The 22,212-nt window shown below is 40.6% G+C and overlaps 1 protein-coding gene across 1 annotated transcript; it reads left to right on the forward strand.

Annotated features, from left to right (window-relative positions):
- Positions 1 to 261: 261 nt before the first annotated feature.
- LOC110077808 (uncharacterized) lies at positions 262 to 21,545 on the forward strand. Its single transcript, XM_020791292.3, has 4 exons — positions 262 to 6,935; positions 13,391 to 13,445; positions 16,097 to 16,306; positions 19,262 to 21,545. Exons 1-4 carry the CDS (start codon positions 6,867 to 6,869, stop codon positions 19,627 to 19,629), a joined length of 702 nt encoding a protein of 233 aa, XP_020646951.3. The 5' UTR covers positions 262 to 6,866; the 3' UTR covers positions 19,630 to 21,545.
- Positions 21,546 to 22,212: the final 667 nt, after the last annotated feature.

Consider the following 22,212-nt stretch of genomic DNA (forward strand, 5'->3'; position numbering starts at 1 on the left):
AAGACATCGGGTATTTCTCGGAGACGTGGCAAGCCTGTGTTTTAAACTGTAATAATGTGAAAACCAATTCATTTATCCACTACCAAATTCCCCACTTATTGCTTTGGCTCTCAGTAGCATGCAACTGCAAACTTCCACCTCTTTCCCCAAGCTCAGCATGGTGACGACAGGGTGCTGCAAAGGGGATTTGAGCCACTGGCTCTCTCTGTAGGTGTATCCCTTAATAGTCCACTCCACATGTCTCCTGGCTTTGGGCATGGGATCTTTCAGTTTTATTATTGTTTTATTCGCTATTATTCAACATGTAGAACTATAATTTTGGTCTAGTGCCCTGATTTCACTCATCATAGGTCATTTGAATAATTAATCCAGGCTGTCGCTTCCTGAGATATAGTTTATACAGAGCTCTAATTCAGATCAGAGATAATGCACGCATACTAGCAGTTTAGAATTTGGATTCAGAGATGAGAGAAAGAAACAGAGAATGTAACCACTAATGATATCTTATGCACAAAGGCAATATCTCATTTCTGGCACCATGAAAACTGCAGGACACAGACGTAAGGGGTGGGAGGGAAGCTGACCTTGAACAGCTCAGGCAAACATCTGATGCTGGGTTACAGCTGACTGGAATCCCAAGGTCTTTCTGGCATTGATCCAGTTCAAAAACAGCACCAACCGCCCCATATTTTATAACATTGTAAAGCTTGTATTGTTTGAAACATGTCGAAGCACTTCTTTTTTAAAAAAAACACAAAAGCTGGAAGCTTTCCAAAACCATCTTTAATGGCCCAAAACTATCAGCAGCCACCCACCTTCCTGTCCATTACCATGTGATTAATGACACTCCACCATTGGGGTCCACCATTAAGAGTATCTGTGCCGTGGGGCTTCTACCGAAATAAGAAGACTGAGACTTGTAAATTGTCGGTATGGCTTGCAGCTGTGTTTTATATAGAGTTGTCTCTTTTATGCTGCGGTGACCCTGCAGGAAAGGTAGTGAGTATGTGTCTGTGTATATATACATATATCTTATTCAGGAAAGAGGTGGCACCCACGCATGGGATAAAAAGGTGTAATTAAAATTTTAGGAAGAATTGGAACAAATTATTTTGATTAGGGTTTTAAATCTTTAAGATAGTGCAGTTCTGAAATCTATCCATCGTTCAAATTCCACAAACTTTTTGGTTGGGGGAAAAAAATTAGAAATATCTATAATGTTCCAAAAGCAACAACAACAAACAGGCAGGGAATGGTTGATAAACTTTTGTTCTGAATATGCTTTCTAGATCATTTAGCTTTCATAATTTAAGTGACTGTAGAGTAAGGATGTGTGAGCTTTTTGGCCCAAAAGTCCTACGTGTAATGTGACTGACATAGATATTCTTAAGGAAATGCAACTTCAATAAAATTAGATCAATAATTTCAGTTGGGCCTATTTTCATTAGAAAATAGTCCTAGTAAACAAGAAGTAGTCTGAACAAGGGAAGAAAGGGTAACAGGCAAATAAAGGGTCAAAAAAAGGACGCTTCCCGCCCCCACTCCCCAATCCATATACAGATTTCTACTCTTAGAATATGTGTACATGGGGTCCTTTTGGAGTGGGCTGTTGCAAGCTAAATAGTGCCACTTGGTGTGTAATATGCCATTTGGTATGATCCTCGCATCAAAATGACATACTAGTGCTCAAGCAGCCCTGTTTGGTCCAGCTCCTTCTGGTCTGAAGTAATTTAATAAGCAAACCCATTCAGGAGATCAGCAAATTGGACATTTCCTCTTGGCCGGGGGGGGTGGTATTTTTTTTACATTGTAGTAAACTATTGCTGATGCACTATGTCACTTACAAAAATATTTAAAAATATGTATTCTTTGCCTGAACTGCAAGGAGAACATACCTCTCCATTCTAAAGGAAATCAACCCTGAGTGCTCCCTGGAAGGACAGATCCTCAAGCTGAGGCTCCAGTACTTTGGCCATCTCATGAGAAGAGAAGACTCCCTGGAAAAGACCTTGATGTTGGGAAAGTGTGAAGGCAGGAGGAGAAGGGCATGACAGAGATGGTTGGACAGTGTCATCGAAGCTATCAACATGAATTTGGCCCAGCTCCGGGAGGCAGTGGAAGACAGGAGGGCCTGGCGTGCTCTGGTCCATGGGGTCACAAAGAGTCAGACACGACTAAACGACTAAACAACATTCTTTGTCTTGTCTTAACTGCCTCTAGCTGAATCTGTGGAATATTACTGAACACAGTAGACACTCCTTCCTTGTAAGACTTGTAGTAAGTTTATGATTAATTAATAGAAAATAGAAGCAGAGGCAGTTTCCTAGGTATTCAAATTAGCATAAGTTGGAGAGAATAAGGATGTTCAGGAAAGTTGGTTGGCTTGCATCTTCAAGCAAATTCACCTAATTTACCGCACCAATAAAAAAACTGTACCTCTCTCCAACATGCATCCTGGTGAATTCTACCAGGGCATCATAAAATGGCTGCCTTCTAAACATTTTTTTCCTTTAAAGAAAACACAAAACAAACTGAAGAGTTAGATATATTTCATAGATTTTAAAGACTGGCTTTATGCTGGAAATGCCAGCAGTCCTCTGAACCTCTTGTGGAGAGCTCTTTCAGTAATTTTGAGGGAGTGATGGAGAACCAAAATGAAGGGATTCCCCCTCCCCCATTTTTTTTTCCAGGAGAAGTGTGATACTAAACATTTTCAGACTCAGGGGACAGGGAATTACTGGCAAATACTGTTTGGTTTGGTTTTTAACCACTCTAATGGGGCAGCCATTTTTTATTTCTCCACAATGCACCTGGAATGATGCCAAATCACAATACAGGACTAAACCCAGTGTTACTCCACCTAGAACAGAGCCATTGATATTAATGGGACTTGTCACCGATAGAGCACATTCGTCTCAGTAGGTCTACTCTAGTTGGGAGAAACATCGGATTAAGCCTTCTAACAAATGCTGCATTATTCATTTCAGTCCCAATGAAAACCAGCCCCACTAAGACTCACCCATTTTGCTGTTCTATTACTTTTCAGATTTGACTATTTACTTCATTCTGTTTTGTTTACTGTAGTTGTCATGTTGAATGGTCAACTGTTCTCCATCCACTGTTCTTTAGTCCACCCTAGAATATGTTTTGATGAAATGTCATGTAATGATGTCCTCAAAATAAGTGAATAGAATAGCTATTCTGCAGAGCTATTCTAGCCATCTCATACATCTGTTTGAGAGGTGTAAGGATGTGGTAGAGGTACTCTAAATTCAAGCAGATAGGAGTTTCTCAATGAAGGGTGAACAAATCCTGGGGACTCCCAGTTAGGCCATGGGTTGACAGTTGCTGGGCTTGAGAACTTCACAGGTTGAGAACTAATTCCTACTGGACTGCTAGGAAGAAGGAAATGCTAGCTAAAAGACTGTATGGCAAGAAGCCCACCCATTTAGATCTCTCCTTGGTTCAGTGCAAGATAGCTAATATACCTAAGCCACACACTCACACACACACACACACACACACACACACACACACACATGTGTACATGAACTGCATAGTGAACAAAAACATATTCTCTCCATTTGTGTTGGCTCTATTTTGTAAGCCCATTAAAATCCAGCATTTACGGAAGGCTCCTGAAGAAATCACAGAATGCAACAGCTGCAATATAATTTTGGATGGTAATCTAGCATTCTCACACACACACACACACACACACACACACACACACACACACACACACACACACACAGAGTGGGTGTTGGTGAGCTTTGTGTCTCAGGGATGGCATAGAGGGAAATTGATGCTGCTGACCTCTGATTTATATCATGAATAATCTTTAATTTTTTGAGATGTCACACAGTGACTTTTATACAGTAGTGACTCATCTTTCTAGCTAATTTTTTTCCTTTTAATTTTTTTTTCTAACTGCTTAATCCAAGAAACTCTGACTAAGTCAGTTCTGCCACGTCCCAAGTGTAGCAGGGATTCCTCACAGCGTTTGATGCAAAAAGAAACTAGTAATTCACCTCAGAAATAGGAAGGGGGGGAAAAGGCTGTTCGTGGGCTGATGCTCGATGCAATGATGACCTTGGCTGGGGCTCTGCAAACAAAATGGTCATGAAGCTGATGCCATTGCGGTAAACAGAAGCAGTGCCAACAAGGCAAAGCTTCAGGATCTCCTGGCACGGGAAACATCACTAGGCAGCAGTGTTATCCTCACAGGCCATATTTTCTAAAGGCAGTCTGGCAACCTATTGGCACCTTTTGATTTGACAATCCAGTTCTGTGTGTCAACTTGGTTTTCCACCGTTTCCCCCCCCCATCTGTAAATGTACTCAATGCAATGGTTGAATTGAATTCTAGTGGCCTATAATTAATAATAGGAATACATTTCTCAACACTTACTCATCATTCTAGCTAATACAGAAAATTTGGCGGTAGATGGCTATCAATGACAACCAGTTTCTTTGCTGGGAAGTATTAAAATTATTGCAAATGTGCATGCACACATGTGTGTAGGAGCAGTAATAGTCATAGTAGTAGCCATAATACTATCACCTATTACAGTAGGCCTGCCTTATTCACGGGATCAGTATCCAATGATTCACTTATCCACAGTCTGAAAATATGAAAAATTTTGAAAGAAAGAAAAAATCCAAAAAAACCTATCTATATGTATTACCAGAACTCGCCACTAGAGGGAGAGAGGGACAATCCTATTAATACTTGTTAGTGAAGAATACATAGCATGGTCTCTGGCACCCTCTTCTGGCCAGTTCTGGTAATACATGTGAAAATAGTGTTTCTGTTTTTCTTTTTCTTTTTCCCATGCTACATATATAATTTAAGATGATCACACTATAACATAGAATCAGAATTGTAGAAAAGTGAAGTTGGAAGGGGCCTTCAAGGCCATCAAGTCCAACCCCCTGCTCAATGCAGGAATACAATCAAAACATATCTACCAGGTGATTATCTAAGTTTTTCTTGAATGCTCCAGTCTTGGTGCACTCACCAACACCCGAGGTAACTAGTTTCACTGTCGTACTGCTCTAACAATCTCATTCCTGCATCTTGTTACTGAGGTAAAATAGATGTATTACAGCACCAAAATGCAAACAAACAGAAGGAACAGAAAACAGTGGGAAAAGAGATGTCTTCTGATTGCCAAAGTAAATATAATAGCCACATTAACTAGAAGTTACTACTAAAGAACAATTCAGAAGGCATCAAACACATAGGAAAGCACTCCATGAGTCAACCAAAGAATGTTATACTAGAAATCATGTATAATTCTGGTCACTGCACTTCAACAAGGATATTGCAAAGCTGGAAGATGGTTGGTAGCCAAGGGCAACCAGAATGATCAATGGACTGGAACAACTCCTTTATAAGAAATTTCACAACATTTTGAGCTATTAAGTTTAGGAAAAAGACAAATAATGAGGGGCATGATATGAGCTATAAAATTTGTACATGGTGTGGAGAAAGCAATGGAGAAAAAAAAAAGATGAAGTTCTTCTTCACAAAGGCTCAGTAAAAACTGAAGAAATCCCACCACAGGATGGTGGGTGGGGGCACCAACCTGGGTAGCTTCAAAGTGAGATTGGACCAAATTCATTAAAGACAAAGCTATCACTGGCTGATTATATTAAACATAATAACAGGAAACTGGCATCCTCCTTGAGAAACTTCATTCAAGTCATAATCACTGGACCTTCCTCACCTCTCCACAACTCCTCTCTGCCTATCATCATCTATTTTGTATCTTAAAGATAGGAAAAAAGAAGGAACCTCCCTGAAGAGTGAAAAAGCATTGTGAATATGCTCAGAGGTCCTCTGGGCAATGGGCGTACAACTGGCCAAACCTTCACTTCTAGAAACATCGCACTGCAAACTTGCTGATGAACAAAATGACCCAGCAGCCCTTTTAGGACCACAAATGACAGTAATTTCTAAAATTTAATTTAATTTTTAATTTTTTCCTATATTTCGTATGTATCCATAATTTTAAATTATGCAATACTTTGATACAAATCAAGAAGGAAGGAAGAACCTTAGAATCAAGGTCATTCTGAATTTTGTTTCTGTCTTCTAGGGTATTAGCTATTTTGCCCAATTTGGTTATCATCTGCAAATTTGACAAGCATTCCCTGCATTTCCTCATCCAAGTCATTAATAAAAATATTAAAGAGCACTGGGTCCAGGACTGAGCCATGGGGTACCCCACTAGTTACCCTCCCAGTTAGAGAAGGACCCATTAATCATCACCCTCTGAGTACGGTTCTGTAGCCAGTTTTCTTTGAGGGGAAAATCCCTTTCGTGCATATTCTTTGTGAGGTAAGGCAGCAAAGTGATGCACGTCAGTGTCCCAGTCTCATTCTGTCATGGTTCTCAGCTCCTTTTCAACCCCCCACTGGAGAAAATGGTACATTCCAGGCGTAGGAGCATAGAGGAAGTAGCCTTTTCAAGTGTGGAGGGTTTGTTTGACAATGTGCAGTTTGTTTGCTGAGGGAACAAGTCTGACTTGCTTGAGATAATTATGCCCTGTACAAAAACATGCGGAAAGTAACACCGCATGACTGAGCACTTTAGCCCTAGACAAGACTGCAACTTCTTTCTGTAAGCTTCCGGGGTTGTAATGCCGCTGGCAACAGTTTCGAAAGAGATTCCCCTTGTTCTGTTTGTTTATTTATTTATTCAATTTATACCCCGCGCATCTAGACTGAAGTCTACTCTGGGCGGCTTTTCTTATTGCTTTTCTTTGAGAAAAGCTGGTATGCAGGCAAACTAAAAGATCTGGCAGGTGCTCCTAAACATTTGCCTTTCCTGTGAAGAAGGGGAGCTCTCTCCTTGTTTCGATGAGTATGGCCCTCCCTTGTTCCTCCTGCTGCTGCTGCTGTCCCTGGATCTCATTTCCTTCGAGAGAGGTAAGAGACCAACTACTATGCTGTAAGGGGAGAAGGTGACGCAAAAAATGCCCAAATATCTCATTTTAAACATAATCTAAATAGTAAAAGAAACTTGAAGAACCTAGTCTGGGACAGAAAAGTCAAGTAGGCAGGTGCCCTGTTCATTTCTATAATGGTTAGAGGAATCTGGACTGGAAATAGGTCATAGTATAGGAATGCCATGTACCCTGCTAATATTCCACCATTATTGCACAGCAGGGAGAAATGTAGGCTTGGGTGGTTTACTTATGCTTTATGTGACAGGTTGAAGTAGTGTGTTCACATGGTGTTTAGCCTTGATAAAAGAAGACTGAGGGGAGATATGATATCATTTTTCAAATACTTGAAAGATTGATGCATTACTTTGTTCCTATATTTTAAATTGTTTATTTTATATGTTGTTAGCCGGCCAGAGTAGTCAATTGACTAAATGGGCAGGGTATAAATTCGATCGATCGATCGATCGATCGATCGATCGATCGATCAATCAATCAATCAATCAATCAATCAATCAATCAATAGTCATACTGAGGAGGGGCAGGATCTGTTCTTGCTCATCCCAGAGTGCAGGACAAGCAATAATGGGCTCATGCTACACGAAGCCAGATTTAGTCTGAGTATAAGGAAAATATCTTAACTGTTAGAATAGTAAGACAGTTGAACAAATTACCTTGGGAGGCGGTGAGTGCTCCAATACTGGAGGCATTCAAGAGAAAATTGGACAACGATCTGTCAGATCTGCTTTCTGGATTCCTGATTTGAGCAGGGGGCTGGACGGTCTTATTGGCCCCGTCCAACTTAACTATTCTATTGTTCTATATTGTTTTTTTGGTGATCATACTCTGATTCTTAAAGATCTTTCTACAACTTTCCAGCAGCAGTTCTAATAGTAGCGGTGGTGGGTTTTTTTAAGCTAAAATGCTAGGGTGCAAGCTTACTCAGATTTTATTTTCCTAGGACTGAGGCTACTGGAGAGTTATAACCTTTTTAAATGTATCTCTGTATTCTCTCTGTGTTCTCTCTTTCTCATGGAGAGAGACAGAGGACAACACTAAGTGCAAATTCACATAGCAGAATTCTGTTTTCACATTAGGTCTTGGTGAAAGGAGGATGCGCTTTGGAAAATACTTCCAGAATACCAGCGAAACTGTATCCCCATCACACTGGTCTGGCCTTGTAAAAAGAACTGCCCACATTTGTAATTTTTGCAGACATTTAATTAGTAGATCCCTTGGGGAACAGGTGGGAAGGTGGAGATAAGTGTTCTTCAAATATCTGCCAGTCTTTAAAAGTCACTTAATAGCCACTGGCCAAATGCAATGGGGCAGCCTAAACCAATTCAAGGAATGCTGACATTGCTCAAATTAATACTAAAGATATAAAGGTCATAACGTTGGTGGAGCCAGAGACATGGGGTGGGTACAAAACTAAATGGGCCAAACCAGATGGAAATCTTAGCGGCTTTCTCAACATAGCAGTGCGGAGGCCTATGAAACCTTTCCAGTATGTAAACCAGAGCTCCTGTTCTGTTAACCTAAAACCACTAATATTGTAACACTTAAAGCGGAATCCAGATGTTTTCTTTATCATTTTTTTGACATATTCATTTGCAATTCAAGGCTTCTCAGTCACTTCACAATGTGACCAGTAAATCTCATTCCTTCCCTTGACTGCCCTGACTCAGTTATCTAGTTCCCATGGCAACTGTACCTCTTGACCATTTATACCTTTTGGAATTACCAGAAAGCAGCTGAAAAAACTCACTCAGACCATAATTGAGGAAAGTGCTTGCCAGCGCTGGGAATACTATTTTAAAAGAACTGGTGACAATTATTATTACTCACATTCCAGAAAATACAGGGAAGTCCTCTGTGGTTCCTTCTACTGACCACTTCTAATATTGCACATTTAAAATACCCAAGTACAAAAGAGGAAAGAAAACAATGCTGTTGTTAGTATGTGGAACTCCTTGCCACAGGATTTAGTGATGGCATCTGTACTACATGCCTTTAAAAGGGGATTGGACAGATTTCTGGAGGAAAAGTCCATCGCAGGTTACAAGCCATAATGGGGATGTAGAATATCCAGGCTTAAAATGAAGGTACCTCCAAATGCCAGATGCAGGGGAAGGGGTATCAGGAGACAGGTCTCTAGTTGTCTCGTGTGCTCCCAGAGGCATCTGGTGGGGCCACTGTGAGATACAGGAAGCTGGACAAGATGGGCCCTTGGCCTGATCCAGCAGGGCTCTTCTTATGTTCTTATGTAATGCTTCAATTGCCAGTTAAAAGTGATAAGATAAAGCCATAAAACTTTAAAACGTTCAGTCAAAATGCCTTAAAATGCTCTTATAACTGAAATGTTTTATCCCCTCCAAGTCATTTAGGATGTTTGTCAATGCTGCTCTTCTGAGATTGTTTAACCATGAAACCCTCTCTGTGGATTCAGCCCCTCTAAAATCAAGAGTATAGATATTTCATATCAATTAAGCAGGGAAGAATTTTTAAAAAGCGTGGTGCTTATATACCACCCCACAGTGCTTCAAGCACTCTCTGGGCAGTTTACAAGTTAATTGTGCAGGCTACACATTGTTCCCCCCCCCCCCAGCAAGCTGGGCACTCATTTTACCGACTTCGGGAGGATAGAAGGCTGTGTCAACCTTGAGCCGGCTACGTGGGATTGAACCCCAGGTCGTGAGCACAGTTTGGCTGCAGTACAGCAGTTTAACCATTGCGCCACGAGGCTCTTCTAAATAAAGGGGCCCATTGTAACAGGAGATGGGAATATATGGCCTTTCAGAGGTTGCCATCAATCCTTAGCCAACACTGCAGGAGGAAAGATGTCTAACAACATCCGCGAGGCTATATTAGTTGTCCACTTGTGCATTTTAAGGCAGTTTGAGAGAATCATAGAGCACAGAGCAGGCCAGATGTACATCATCACAGAATATAAGTGCTCCTACCTCAGCAGTTAATTTTCACAGGATCAAGAGATGGTTGTCTGTTATCTTCACGACTTCTCACTAAAGCATAAATGTACATATTTATAGAACATTGTGTGTTTTTTTACTTCATGCACCTTCTTTGTCTACCTTACTTTTAAGTTGCCACCCTCCCTATAGGTATTACTTTTTTTTTACATTTTTAAAAATTAGAACTCTTCCAAGCCCTTGTTAAATGCCTTCATTAACTTTTGCACCACTAGTTTACTTTCATAGTATTTTGAGAGAGAAAGAGAGAGAAGTTTCCTTGGTGAAAATTGTTTGTTGTTTAGTCTTTAAGTCGTGTCTGACTCTTCGTGACCCCATGGACCAGAGCACACTAGGCCCTCCTGACTTCCACTGCCTCCCAGAGTTGGATCAAATTCATATTGGTAGCTTTGGTGACACTGTCCAGCCATCTCATCCTCTGTTGTCCCCTTCTCCTCTTGCCTTCACACTTTCCCAGGAGTCTTCTCTTCTCATGAGATGGCCAAAGTATTGGAACCACAGCTTCAGGATCTGTCCTTCCAGTGAACACTCAGGTTGATTTCTCTCAGAAATGGATAGGTTTGTTCTCCTTGCAGTCCAGGGAACTCTCAAGAGTCTCCTCCAGCATCACAATTCAAAAGCATCAATTCGTCAGCAGTCAGCCTTCTTTATGGCCCAGCTCTCATTTCCATACATCACAACTGGAAAAACCATAGCTTTGACTATGTGGACCTTTGTCGGCAAGGTGATGTCTCTGCTTTTTAAGATGCTATCTAGGTTTGTTATCACTTTCCTCCCAAGAAGCAGGCGTCTTTTAATTTAATGGCTGCTGTCAACATCTGCAGTGATCATGGAGCCCAAGAATGTAAAATCTGTCACTGCATCCATATCTTCCCCTTGTGTTTGCCAGGAGGTGATGGGGCCGGTGGCCATGATCTCAGTTTTTTTGATGTTGAGCTTCAGACCATTTTTGTACTCTCCTCTTTCACCCTCAATAAGAGGTTCTTGAATTCCTCCTGACTTTCTGCCATCAGAGTGGTATCATCTCCATATCGGAAGTTGTTGACATTTTTTCCGGCAATCTTAATTCTGGTTTGGGATTCATCCAGTCCAGCCTTTTGCATGATATATTCTGCATATAAGTTAAATAAGCAGGGAGACAATATACAGCCTTGTCGTACACCTTTCCCAATTTTGAACCAATCAGTTGTTCCCTATCCAGTTCTAATTGTTGCTTCCTGTCCCACGTATAGATTTTTCAGGAGAGACACAAGGTGGTCAGGCACTCCCATTTCTTTAAGGACTTGCCATAGTTTGCTGTGGTCCACACAGTCAAAGGCTTTTGGGTAGTCAATGAGGCAGAAGTAGATGTTTTTCTTGAACTCTCTGGCTTTCTCCATAATCCAGTGCATGTTAGCAATTTGGTCTCTAGTTCCTCTGCCCCTTCGAAATCCAGTGTGTACTTCTGGGAGTTCTTGGTCCACATACTGCCGAAGCCTACCTTGTAGGATTTTGGGCATAACCTTGCTAGTGTGTGAAATAAGTGTAATTGTATGGTAGTTGGAGCATTCTTTGGCACTGCCAAAGATGGGATACGGATGTAGACTGATCTTTTCCAATCTTCTGGCCACTGCTAAGTTTTCCAAACTTGCAGGCATATTGAGTGTAGCACCTTAACAGCGTCTTCTTTTAAGATATTAAATAGTTCAACTGGAATGCCATCACCTCCACTGGCCTTGTTGTAAGCCATGCTTTCTAAGGCCCACTTGACTTCACTCTCCAGGATGTCTGGCTCAAGGTGAGCAACCACACAATCTGGGTTGTCTGGGATATCCAGATCTTTCTGGTATAGTTCCTCTGTGTATTCTTGCCACCTCTTCTTGATTTCTTCTGCTTCTGTGAGGTCCCTACCATTTTTGTGCTTTATCATGTCCATCTTTGCACAAAATATTCCTTTCATATCTCCAATTTTCTTGAACAGATCTCTGGTTTTCCCCTTTCTATTATTTTCCTCTCTATATTTACACTGTTCATTTAAGAAGGCCCTCTTGCATCTCCTTGATATTTTTTGGAAGTCAGCATTCAATTTTTTTGTGGGAACAGAGAAAGGCAAAGTTATACATTATTTTTTTTCTCAGCGTTAGATAGCCAAGGAAATCTAAGATGAGAGTCTGAGACTCTGAAATCCCAGAGCCCTCTTTGGTTGGCTTTATTTGTTTTAAAAAAACTCTCTCTCTCTCTCTCTCTCTCTCTCTCTCTCTCTCTCACACACACACACACACACACACACACACACACACACACACACACACACACACACACACACACACACACACACACACACACACACACACACACACACACACACACACACACACACACACACACACACCACTCTCTTTGGATCCATTCCCAGGCACAATTCAAAGTGCTGGTTTCAACTTATAAAACCCTGAACAGCTATCTCAAGGACTCTGTGTCCCTTTATGACCCTTGGGTGTCACAAGTGTTGTGAGGAGTGGCAGTGTAGAAGGTCAGAAGGGATCCCCAGATCCTGACTGAGGTTTCTGCACTATGGTAGGCCCCTCTGCACGAGTTGGGTGATACAATTTAATGTTTTATAAAGTTGAGTCTCTAGTTGAACCAATTCTGTGTCTCATCTCATTATTCTGGAAATCTGAGAGGACAAAGCTTACAGGCAACTAGTGTACTGAATGGTAGTAGATTCAGACAAAAAGTTGTTCATAGTACATATAGGCTGAAATTCTGTTGCTTAAAATAGTGAGGTGCACTACAGTAAGTACATTGAATCAGTGGAGATAAGGGTAAGGGAACTTTTCTGTATATTCCATTGATTCAAATGGACCTGCTCTGGTTGTGACTTACTGTGCTCAGGCAATTTGCATCTATATTAGGCCCATTTGAATCAGTGGAACTTACAGAGGTGTTGACTCCACACTGATTCATTGGGCCTACACTAGTGTGACTTTAGTTGTTATTTAATGGTTAAGTCGTGTCTGACTCTTTCTGACCCCTTGGACCAGAGCACGCCAGGCCCTCCTGTCTTCCACTGCCTCCTGGAGTTTGGTCAAATTCATGTTGGCAGCTTCAATGACACTGTCCATCCATCTCATCACATTTTTCCTCCACATCACTCATTGAGGCCACACTTCAATACCTATTAAAACAACTAAAAATGTACCTGCCACAACAGAAGTGATGGCATGAGGTTGTTATCCCCATTTAAGTTACAAACATAATTTCCTGTAGATAGATGTTTGTTATTATAAAAAAAGGAACTACGTGTGAATTACTAATTGTTTGAAACTCTCTGCCTAGAGTGGTCGTATAGACCAGATGGGCAAGATACAAATCAAATCAAATCAAATCAATCAATCAGTCAATCAATAGTTATTTCAAAGTATCAAATATAATGCATTTATTTATAAATACCTTTCTCTGTTTACAGAGAGAACCTCTCAATACACAGTGGTCAAGCCAATCTCATCAAGGCATCGAAAGGGGTAAACTCCAAATCATGATTTTTTCTCTTTTTGTATTACAATTAATTTCAGTGATATTATGTAGCTGAATTTTGTTGTTCCAGTTTTCTGGTAGAAACAAGCCATTCTGAAAGAGCAAACTTTTTTCCTTACTTCTCCCACACCTCTCTTTTCTTTTCTTTTCAAATAAATAATTATTTAACTATGTGAATGAGTATTGGCCTTTCTTTCAATTCTGACTGGTGCCATTTCCCACTCCTAGCGGGTATTTCTTCCTCATCTTGGATCAGTCATGTGGGTGATCCCAACCAATCAGGGATCATATGCTGAACAGGGCAACATTGGAGGAAGAGGACAGCTAAGAATGAAAGCAAATGAATAAGAGAATATCTCTCAAGGAGTCATTAAAAATTACAACAAAAGAGATGACAAAGCTTATTCCTAATGAAGCCAGATGATGATCTCTGTAGTCCAAAAGGCATCCACACCTTCAGGCCATCCTTTTTCTCTTTTTATACACTACATCATAGTTAAATAGCACTGTCCACGAATCCCCAGGCCAGAAACAAAGAAGAGGAATAGAAAATATGCGTAGTAAAATTAACCTGGGATTTTCAGAAAAAAGATCCAAGATTTCGCATGCTACAGAGTCTAATGAAATGTACAGAAAGATTAAGTAAGCAATCATGGATGTAATCTGATAACAACAGCACTTATCACTAAGCCATTTATTAAGAACTAAAAACAGATGTTATAGATCGTCCATAATTGAAAGAAGAAAATCCTTAACTAATGAAGGCATTTGAATGTCACAGCAGGTGCACTTCTCATCTCCAGGAGTCTCCAAATTAGCTTGCATTGTTTGGTGCTTGGCCTTCAGAACATAAGTATTGGAGCCTGATTTCACAAACCCAAAAGACTACCTCAGTGATCCATCTGCAACCTTGATAAATCTTTTAGCTCTCTTGATGGGCTTTCTATAATGTCTGTTCTTGCTTTTAGTCTGCAACCAAGTGGATCTAAAATGTAGTTTCTAAATTTACATTGGATTAAAAATCTAATTATTAGCTCCAAACAGATAAGACCTAAATGAAGAGAGCATTAAGTCAGTGCATATGTAGAGTCAATGAGTCTATGCTTTTGTGGGCCAACACTGAATTTAACCTTTTATAGCTATATCATCTGGCCTAGTTTGGTTCTGGGGATAGATTTTCCCCCCACTTTTTAAGTTCTTCTCTCATCCCTTATGTTTTGCACCAGCTAGTCTTCTGTTCTGAAGATGTTGGAAGCTTGTATACTCTACCGTGACTCTTAATTTGATCCTAATAAAGGTACTGCCCAAATTTGGAATTTGAAACTTCTTAAAATAACCTACAACTTTGACGTTTCCAAATATCTCCCCTAAAATATTGCTTGTTCTTTCTTTTCCATAACACCATTTGGCAGATTTTTAACAACGTTTGAACCAACTGTATCGTCTAGCTGAGATCATTAAGATTTATATGGTCATTTCTGAAAAGAAGACCAGATCCTTCTCCAAAATTGGTGCACAAGTGAATGCTATTCCCTCCTATTTTGTCAAAGCAAAAAGGACATTTGTCCCATGTCCCAAAATGAGATACTTTTTAAATGCTCTCTGAATTAGTTTGGCAGTTGAGAGGCATACTGAGACCAAGCTAGATTTTTTTCAATCCTTGTTTTTCTTTTCTTTTCTTGTGTCTCTGACATCTGCTGGAAATAGTACCAGTGAAGAGATCATGTATTCCATTGCCTGGAAAGATGCAATTAGGTTCTGCAGGTTTGAAAAATAAACGCTAGTCAAAACCGTGTTGTCATGGAACTAGTGGCATGATTTTTAGTTGAATAATTCAAGGTTTAATTATGGCTCCTGTGCTTATTCTGATGAAACTACTTTCTGGATATGATGGCTGTGATTTGTCAAAGCTGATTTAAGGGATTTGGAGTGCCAGTTTCCATTAAAATTAATGGCAGCTGGGCACTGACGTTTCTTGGGACATATTTGACAATTTCAACTTACAAAAGTCATTGCTCTGTGCAAGAAGGGCTGCCCAACTTGTTTAGACTAATGGTTCATTCAGCCCAACATATTTGACCTGTGTAGAACCAGACATTCTGATCTAATCAATACAATATTGTATAGGCTGAATACACCAATCCCTATTCCTCATTTTCTCTGGTCAAGTAATACACAGCACAAGTATGATCATTACCCTTACCTTTGAAGACACTACATAAATACCAAGACTTGTTACAATAATTTCAAGTAGCATCAGTGCTACACTGCCAGGCAAGGGTGTAGCTTTGTCAGATTCATCAGCCCAAGCCAAGAAACAAATGTGAAGCTTTACATTTGTTACATGCATGTCTCCTCTGACATAGGTTCCAGTGAATACAAAAGAATTTACTTTAAGTGTCTATAAAATTACAGACCAAGTGGTGCAGTCTATAACAAGGAAATCTGTTTCATTGAAGAGAAAATTGTAAGATGGGCCTTTGAAAATAATATTTATGTCTTGGATTTATTCTTCTTATTTACTTATTGTTTCAGTTGCAGTACACAAAAAGTGGTGGTATTCTGTGTTTCCTTCTCTTTTTTTGTTCCCTTGCTCAATCACTAACAGGCAGGTTTCTGTTGGCTTCCATCTTTTTAGCTCACATTAACAAAGAGAAACCCCTCAAAATGAAACGGGTCAACATGCCTAAGATTGACACCCTGTTCACCAACATTGCAGAGACATTTAACAAGCAGCAAGGTGATTGCGTGGCTCTCCGGGAAGCCATCCAGGGCCTGAAAGAGACCTTTTGCTGCTCACCTGCAAGCAGTCTGTCTGTATGCATAGAGAAGATACAGCAGGAACACCGTAAGTTGACGAGCAAATAGTATCAAAGAGCTAGTGTGCAAATTAGAGAATGTGGAAGCTTCTGTTTCACTCTTTAGTGTGCCCAGAAACAGAAAGCTGAGGTAGAGCTATGCAGATGAAGGAACAAGTGAAGCAGAGAAATATTTGCTTCTTAGTGACTGAGAGCTGTTGTTCTGTGGTGTCCCTGAATGGCAATACTTTACTGCCTCCTGAAGGGCTGACATTGGGTCTATGGTTGTGCTTGATAACATGGCTGCTGGAGGACCAAAATCTGACATAGTACTGGGAGGACTAATTCCCACCAAGAAGGATTCGCTGTTGATGGCAGCAGATTTACAGACTTCACTGAATATGTCAAAGAAACCTTACATGAACACCAGTAGGATTCTGGCCTGTATTTGGTTAAAATGTATGATATTCCAGTCTCATAGGGTATTGCCTTTCATGTGTGAACAAAAGAGTGTAATTCATGTTCTTTCAGAAAATTGCAAAAAAAAAAAAAAAAAGAAGAAGACTCTGAACATAAATCATTCAGGTTTACAAAGTTTTGTGTTTCTTTCACGTTCCCTCTTTCATGTATGGTAATCTTTCAATGCCCTTTCTTTCACATTTTCTCAGTCAAATTGCCTGAGAAATTTTTCATCAAAAAGATTAGAAAGTGCAATCAGAAACCAACCAGAACATCTGGGGGAAATGGGAATTTTGAATCTGCAGAATAGCCTGGAATGCAGTCAGGATTTATTCCTTGTGGGATTACTGGGTGCTGAGTGTCTCGTGCCTACCATTTTCGATTTTTCCTGGCTGCTGTGCTTCTATCTTGGATCTTTTTCATTTTCGCCTTTTTTTCTGGATTTTGGAGAGATTTTTCACAATTTATCTGGATTATTTTTGCTGCTGCCAGGCAGCTTACCTGTGCCACTGTGTCTCCTTGGGTTTATTTTAAGCCCCCCCCCTCAATTTCTTTAGCTTTAGTTTTGATTTATTTTATTTTATTTTATTGGGTTCTTTTGGCTGCTGCCTAACCTGTCAGGCTTTATTTTTTTTTTTTTTTAAAGGTGTATACTTTGGGGCGGGTGGATTGGGAACTGTTTTGTTTGTTTCTATGGAGCTGAGCAGGTCACTGAGCTATGTGGGTGGTTGTTGTTGGTTGGCATTCATCTATTGTTGTTCTTGGTCAGTTAGTTGCTGGTGGTGGTGGTGGTCAGATTGGTAAGTGGGTGTTTCTATGTGCCACACAGCCAGTATGTGCCTGACTGTTTGTTTGCCTTTTTTCTATTGGGTGGCGAAATCATTTTTTGTTCTGCGCATAGGACTGGTGGTGGGAATAACTTACCTAGAGGAGTATCTTCTCTTTTTTTGCCTATTGTTGTGGTGTGCATTGGAGTTGATGAATATGATAGTATAAATTAGTGTCTGCATGGGTCTGGTGATTATGTTTCTTTCTCATGTACTTTGGAGTAGATTGTTGCCTTGCCTCTGTTTATTTGCAATAGTTTTTAAGGGTTCATTGGGGTTTTTGGAGTGCCAGAAAACATGAATGGGGAGATACAAATAGGAAATCTAAAAGAAGTTTTCCCATTTGTGTAAAATGAAAGGACCATACATGAAATATACAAAATTTAAAAGCACTTCCCAAAAGGACCCAAAACGAAATAAAATTTATTATCTTGTGTAAAGATAATAGCTTATCCATTGAGGTGAAATAAAGATAAGTTGCTGTTCTTTTAACTGTCTGTTTTGTGGCATCCCTTTCTCTATGGCGCACTTTGAACTCTATTCATGTGGAATTTGAAAACTTTTCTGTATATGGTAGCAATGAAAGATGGAAGTACACACAGCAAAGAACTGCTAGATAGCTCCATGGTTTAGGTATCTGGCTGCAGAAGCAGAGGTTGGGAGTTCGATTCCCCACTGTGCCATAGGGTCCTTCCCGCTCTACGATACTAAGATGACAACGATGAGAACTTCTAACTCACAATTAAAATTTAGGGAACTCAGTCCATAAACTTGCTGCATCTGCAATTTAGTGTGCATGGGATGGGGACAATGAGGTAAAAACTGACACTATGTGAAGCTTACCATGTATTCTTCTGTTAGCATTTAGCTTGAAATACTACCACCTATGGTATCGTCCGCTTAGAGCGAGGGAATCAGATAGGTGGATATGTTGCTTTAAGTCTCCTTCTCAGGAGAAAGTTGGCTGGATTAATTAATTTGGTTTCCTGGTTTTCTGCTTCAGTAAGTTATCAAGATGCTGCTAAAGCCTGTAGACTTTTGTGTTTCATTGAATAACCCACTGATTGGATTGCACTTTGCCATGGAATGCAGCATCCAGAGGGCCTCTCCTCAGTCTTTAGATTTTGCCTTCCTGTGTATTACCTCTTCACGTGGCTTTAAATCCAATCCTTCCTATGTAATGCCAGCCTTCGAAGCTAATGCCAAAAGCCCAACAATGCCTTCCTCAGAAAGAAGAGCCAAGTATTTGTGAAACCAACAATAAGGCAGACAAGAGAGCAATGTGAAACAAGATTAGATGAGAATTTGTTAGAGAGATTTATCCAATATCTGATAGTTCCGTACTGAATGAGTAGCAGGAAAAAAAGCCATGGGATTATGGGTCAAGTTCACCAGAGTGACTTCACTGGAAAGCATGCCAGTGAGGCTATGCCAGGGATTTGTTTCCTACAAACAAATGGCATAAGTAATCTTGGCTTAATATTGCAAAATGCCTGCATTACCTCTCTCTCACAGATATTTCTGTATGTATACAACTGTGTCACTGATAAGTAATGTGGAAATAATCAGATTTCATGGCACTGTGATATCTTAGACAGCTAGTTACCATTAGAAGCTTTCTTCCTCCATAGATTTAAAGCTTCTTAGGACTAAAACAAATTTTAGCTTTTGCCTTTGGACTCTCACCAAATTCGGCTTAATCACCGTTTTCTCTTTCAGGTGCTTGCAATGTGCAGGTGCAGATGGAGGGATACAGATTTTGGCTGGCCATGAGACAGAAGGACGTTCCTGAGAAACTGAAGTGGGCTCAGCAGCAGGTGGGGGAACTGAACCGTGCCACCTTAGGAGTCATCAGTGTAGAAACTAAACTCCAGGAAATGATCCAGTCTGTGCTTCAAAGCCAGGACAAGTTGATGGAGAAAGTAAAAGCTGCAAATCCTGAATACCTAGACCAGATCCGGGTCGAGGGAAACCTGCAAGAAAACATACAGGAAATGTGTTTGGCTCAACAGTTCTCGAAGCAGTATACAGAAGAAGCCAAAAATGTCCTTAAAGAAATGTCCAACTCAGTAGGTTTTACCTTGTAAAAAGGGATGAAGATGAACATGTTTTAAGGGTGCTTTCTACAGTGATGAATTAAGGCACTAGTGACAGAAGGCTCTTTAGGTTATAGTTTTACTGCACAGGTTACACAGAAATTGAACCTGACTGTAAGATTTCTGTAAGTGTAAAGTGATACAACCACATGCCGGAAAAGTAGACAAATTATTATCATGTGACAAATAGACTTCAGTGGTCTATAAGTGGCAAGAATTCAGTGCTATTGCTATTAGGTGGCTGCCATTTTTCTCTTTATACTGTATCTGTCTTTAAAATGAAAAAGATAGCTACAGACTTTGTTTTCCTCTGAATTCTTCTGAATTCATAAAGGACAGCCAACCCTATCTTACTGGGCCAATGAGAATACCCGCCAGAGTGCCAGCTTGGAAAAGGAGTAGTTTGTGCCCAGGAGGTGTGATAAAAAGAAGTTTGTTCTCATTGTTATCTCAAGTCTAATTCAGCATCTCATTTCTAAAAACATGTCTGGGTAAGACAGGCCAAATAAAAGCTTGAACATAATGCAGATGTACATGAGCTCACATTTTTTAGTGCGCCCAACAAGGGAGGGCTGTACTTTCAAGTAAAAGTCTGAGGTTCTTTGTCCCTGGTTCATTGTCTCTGCCCTGTCCTTAACTCTACTGTATCAAGCTTACTCTTACTGTTTATTGTATTGCTACAGGTTATCTAGGACTCACCAAAAGACCTAAAGAAGGAAGGCTCTGTTTGAAGTTCTGTGTGTTTACTGCCACCAGTAATACTCTTAGGAATATGTATATTTATGCATATATAAGTTAGGAAACTATGCATCAGATGCACTTGGCACTTTTCCATTCCGCCTTTTCCTACACTATGAACGTTGCTGTCACTTCCAACATATGGTAAAAGGTAAAGGTTCCCCTTGACAATTTTTGTCCAGTCGTGTTCGACTCTAGGGGGCGGTGCTCATCCCCGTTTCCAAGCCATAGAGCCAGCATTTTGTCCAAAGACAATCTTCTGTGGTCACATGGCCAGTGCGACTTAGACACGGAACGCTGTTACCTTCCCACCAAGGTGGTCCCTATTCATCTACTCGCATTTGCATGCTTTCCAACCGCTAGGTTGGTGAGGAGCTGGGACAAGTGACGGGAGCTCACTCCGTTGCGTGGATTCGATCTTACGACTGCTTGGTCTTCTGACCCTGCAGCACAGGCTTCTGCGGTTTAGCCCGCAGCGCCACCACGTCCACCCTATAAATGAGTGACCTCTGAAATGTCCTGTCCTCAGAAACCCAGCTCAGCTCTTGTGAACGCAAGGCTATGGCTTTCTTTTGGAGTCACTCCATCTCATATTTGGTCTTCATCTTTTACTGCTGCTGTCAACACTTCCCAGAATTATTGTCTTCTCCAGTGAATCTTGCCTTCTCGTGATGTATGGCGGTATCAGTTTCATTAGTTTTGCTTGCAGAATGAGTTCAGTCTTGATTTGATCATTGATTTGCTTGTTTGTTTTTCTGACAGTCCAGGGTATTTCTAAAGCTTTCCTCCAGCATCATATTTCAAAGGAATCAACATTTTTCCTATTGGTATTCTTTACCGTTCAGCTTTAACATTGATACAAAGTAATTTGAATCAACTGTAATCATTTTACCTCCCAATAGGAAATAGTTGCATACCTATCTTTTCTCTCTATCATTTTCTTCCTTCTCTGCATCCCAACAATTTGCCAGTATCCTGGAGGTCTAGTTATCTGCATGTAAGTCCTGATCACCATCCCAAACAGCCCCCTCCCATTCTTATCAAGCCATTTGTGCCACCCCTCTCTTATATTTGGCTCCATATAGCTAAATAAATAGTTCTTTGTCCTATTTGATGCCTATATGCATAATTTTTCAATGTTTGTAATAAACTATGTTGGATTATTGTAATTTCTGGCTGTGGCCTCATTGTTAATTTCCTGATTTAGAGAGATGAGTTGTTTTATCTATTGCTTTTATCCGGCTTAGGATTCCATTTCCTGCCTCTCTGCACCTTTATTCTGAAGAAGATCTGATCTGGGCTAAATACTAAGAACACACCACTGAATGGGTTGTCATCAGTAGCTATCTGCAGATGAACAACCCAGGCCTGGTGCCAACACCTAGGACACATGACTGAAAGATTTGCTAGAGCCCACACACGTCAGCACTATCCATAGGGACCAACACATTGCCTGTTGCTGTCTTGTGAGTCCCTTCATGCCATGCCTACTGTCGCAGCCGCCAGTCTAGCATATGTGAGGATGTACTCAATAGCACCATTGTAGTGAGTTGCTCAGAGCTCCTGACAGCACAGTACATTATCTCCTGCAGTGCTCTAGGTGATTAAACATAGCAGCAGCTGGGTGCTGACTTTAGCCAACCAGCCGCTGTGCCCTTGGACTATTACCATGTCAGAGCTGTAGACTTTGGGGGCCTCTATCAATGGCAGCCTGCCCAGGCCCACCCCAGACTTGGAACTGGGCCCTTAATTGCTACCTATATTCTATATGAAGCCACCTAGCTTTCAATGCAGCGATCTATTCATCCCTGGGGTCTTCCTTGCAAATTAACATTA

Source organism: Pogona vitticeps, chromosome 2 (genome assembly GCF_051106095.1).
Source record: "Pogona vitticeps strain Pit_001003342236 chromosome 2, PviZW2.1, whole genome shotgun sequence".
NCBI classification, from domain to species: domain Eukaryota; kingdom Metazoa; phylum Chordata; class Lepidosauria; order Squamata; family Agamidae; genus Pogona; species Pogona vitticeps.

Excerpts from the sequence above, each read along its gene's own strand:
- LOC110077808 (XM_020791292.3), top strand. The coding sequence starts at position 6,867 with ATGAGTATGGCCCTCCCTTGTTCCTCCTGCTGCTGCTGCTGTCCCTGG. Across the intron at positions 13,446-16,096 it reads TCATCAAGGCATCGAAAGGG|CTCACATTAACAAAGAGAAA; the intron begins GTAAACTCCAAA and ends CCATCTTTTTAG. Across the intron at positions 16,307-19,261 it reads GAAGATACAGCAGGAACACC|GTGCTTGCAATGTGCAGGTG; the intron begins GTAAGTTGACGA and ends TTTCTCTTTCAG.